General features: G+C 37.5%; 1 protein-coding gene across 1 annotated transcript in view; it reads right to left on the bottom strand.

Annotated features, from left to right (window-relative positions):
* Nucleotides 1-1,582: 1,582 nt before the first annotated feature.
* Nucleotides 1,583-1,724, bottom strand: part of LOC107601408 (CDP-diacylglycerol--glycerol-3-phosphate 3-phosphatidyltransferase, mitochondrial-like) — a 16,455-nt gene continuing 16,313 nt past the window's right edge. The window contains exon 9 of the mRNA XM_016293572.1: nt 1,583-1,702. Coding sequence (XP_016149058.1) covers nt 1,583-1,702 — 120 coding nt within the window. The remainder of the gene's footprint in view (nt 1,703-1,724) is intronic.

The following is a 1,724-nucleotide window of genomic DNA, read 5'->3' as shown; positions in this document are numbered from 1 at the left end:
CTTGCTCCATTTCTGCAAATCAGTTTTTGTGAATGAATGACTTAATCCGCCTGTTGCTTTGGTCTTCATCAACAGCCGCTTTCGCAAACCTGCTGGTGAGCGACTGACAGCAGCTGGAGATCGTGCATCGGTGCTCTACTGCTATTCCTGCAGCTCCCGGATGTGCAATGCCGAATTTTCTGTCGAATTTGAACCACCGAATTTGTGGAAGCAAATTTGGAAAGTGAAAAATGGACCGAAATGTGCCTGTCGAATATTATACATCGTATTTTTAAACAGATTGAATATTTTGGAAGTGAATTCTGGAAGGTGAATATGAATTATTGAATTTTTTATGAAAATGTGTGTGAAATATTTTGAATTGAAATATTCACAGCTTAAATAGACAACTATGTTAAATTTCAGGACCGAAAATGCAAGCCCTGGAAATACAAGGCATTAAAATGCAAGCGCTGTTAATGCAATGCATTATTTTGTCAGTTAGTGCTATTCAATGTGCTTTTTGCCATATTTATGCTTCATAATGCATAATGAAACGCACATAATACCCGATACCACCGAACCATCCCTGCTGGAAAATCCGGCTTAAGATGGAAGCGGGTTACTAGCCGCTAGTCACAGCAGCATGAATTGCCATTTGTAAGCCATTTCATTTCAGTAATGTGACATTAGCATGAAACAGGACAATCAACTAAAAAGAAATAGGTGAGACATGATTTTATCCACTGGGTATTGATTGGATTGTGAAAAGTTGACTGTTTGCTAAAACTAAACTTTTACAAAAAAGTTTTATTTGTTAACCCAAGTTAACTACATTAACATTGATATCAATCATTAGTTAACATGAGCAAACAATGAACAATACTTAGTGTTAATTATCATATGACAAGATATAGAAGTCTGTCATTTTCACCCATAGGCCCAGTTATGTTATTTTAAAGAAACATTACAGGGTCTTCTTTTTTTTTGTAAAAAACATGCACAGATGAATTGTTCACAATAAGATCTATAACATGAATTTAGGAGATAAATAAGTTCACATTTAATTTCCTGTCGACAAATGCAATCTTATTATAGTGTTACCACCAAAACAGAACCTAAATAGCTTGTTGGGCTGTTGGTTAACATTGTCCAACATTGTCCCTCTCAGCTTAAGTGACGTCACTGGAAAAGGCATAGGAAGTGCAAGTTATTACATTTGATGAAAGATTAGGATGAAAATGTTTTCTTTGGAATAACAGTCATCGGTGAATCAATAACAATAAGACCAAGAACAAGTATTAAGATGGTAAATAAGGTTCATGTTGACTTTAAGGTGGTCAAGATGGTTTTTGAAACGAGGTCGACCAGCTAATAACCAGCCTGGTTCAGCTAATTACCAGCTTGGACACAATAATAACCAGTTTGGCCTGGCTAACAACCGGCTTCTATATTCCAATGTATTTTCCAGGAGGAATTGCTCATGTCTGAAACTACCACTAACACTAATACGCCTGATAGGTTTAAAACATGCTTCAAAGGTACGCCAGCAACCAACCTGTCACAGACAGTGAGATATCCATCACCTCAGGCCTGTTGAACTTTAGAAGAAGTTCTTGATGAGTGGAGTAACCAGTTTCACCCACAGCTTTACATGGCGGTCTGGCTGATTAAACGTGGAGTTTGACACTTGCGTTGAACTCTGGTACAACACCTCCTGCTCCTGGACAAGACAGAAAACAAGA

Source organism: Sinocyclocheilus grahami, unplaced genomic scaffold (assembly GCF_001515645.1).
Source record: "Sinocyclocheilus grahami isolate Dianchi unplaced genomic scaffold, SAMN03320097.WGS_v1.1 scaffold305.1, whole genome shotgun sequence".
Classification (NCBI taxonomy): domain Eukaryota; kingdom Metazoa; phylum Chordata; class Actinopteri; order Cypriniformes; family Cyprinidae; genus Sinocyclocheilus; species Sinocyclocheilus grahami.
This window is presented reverse-complemented; position numbering and strand designations above follow the sequence as displayed.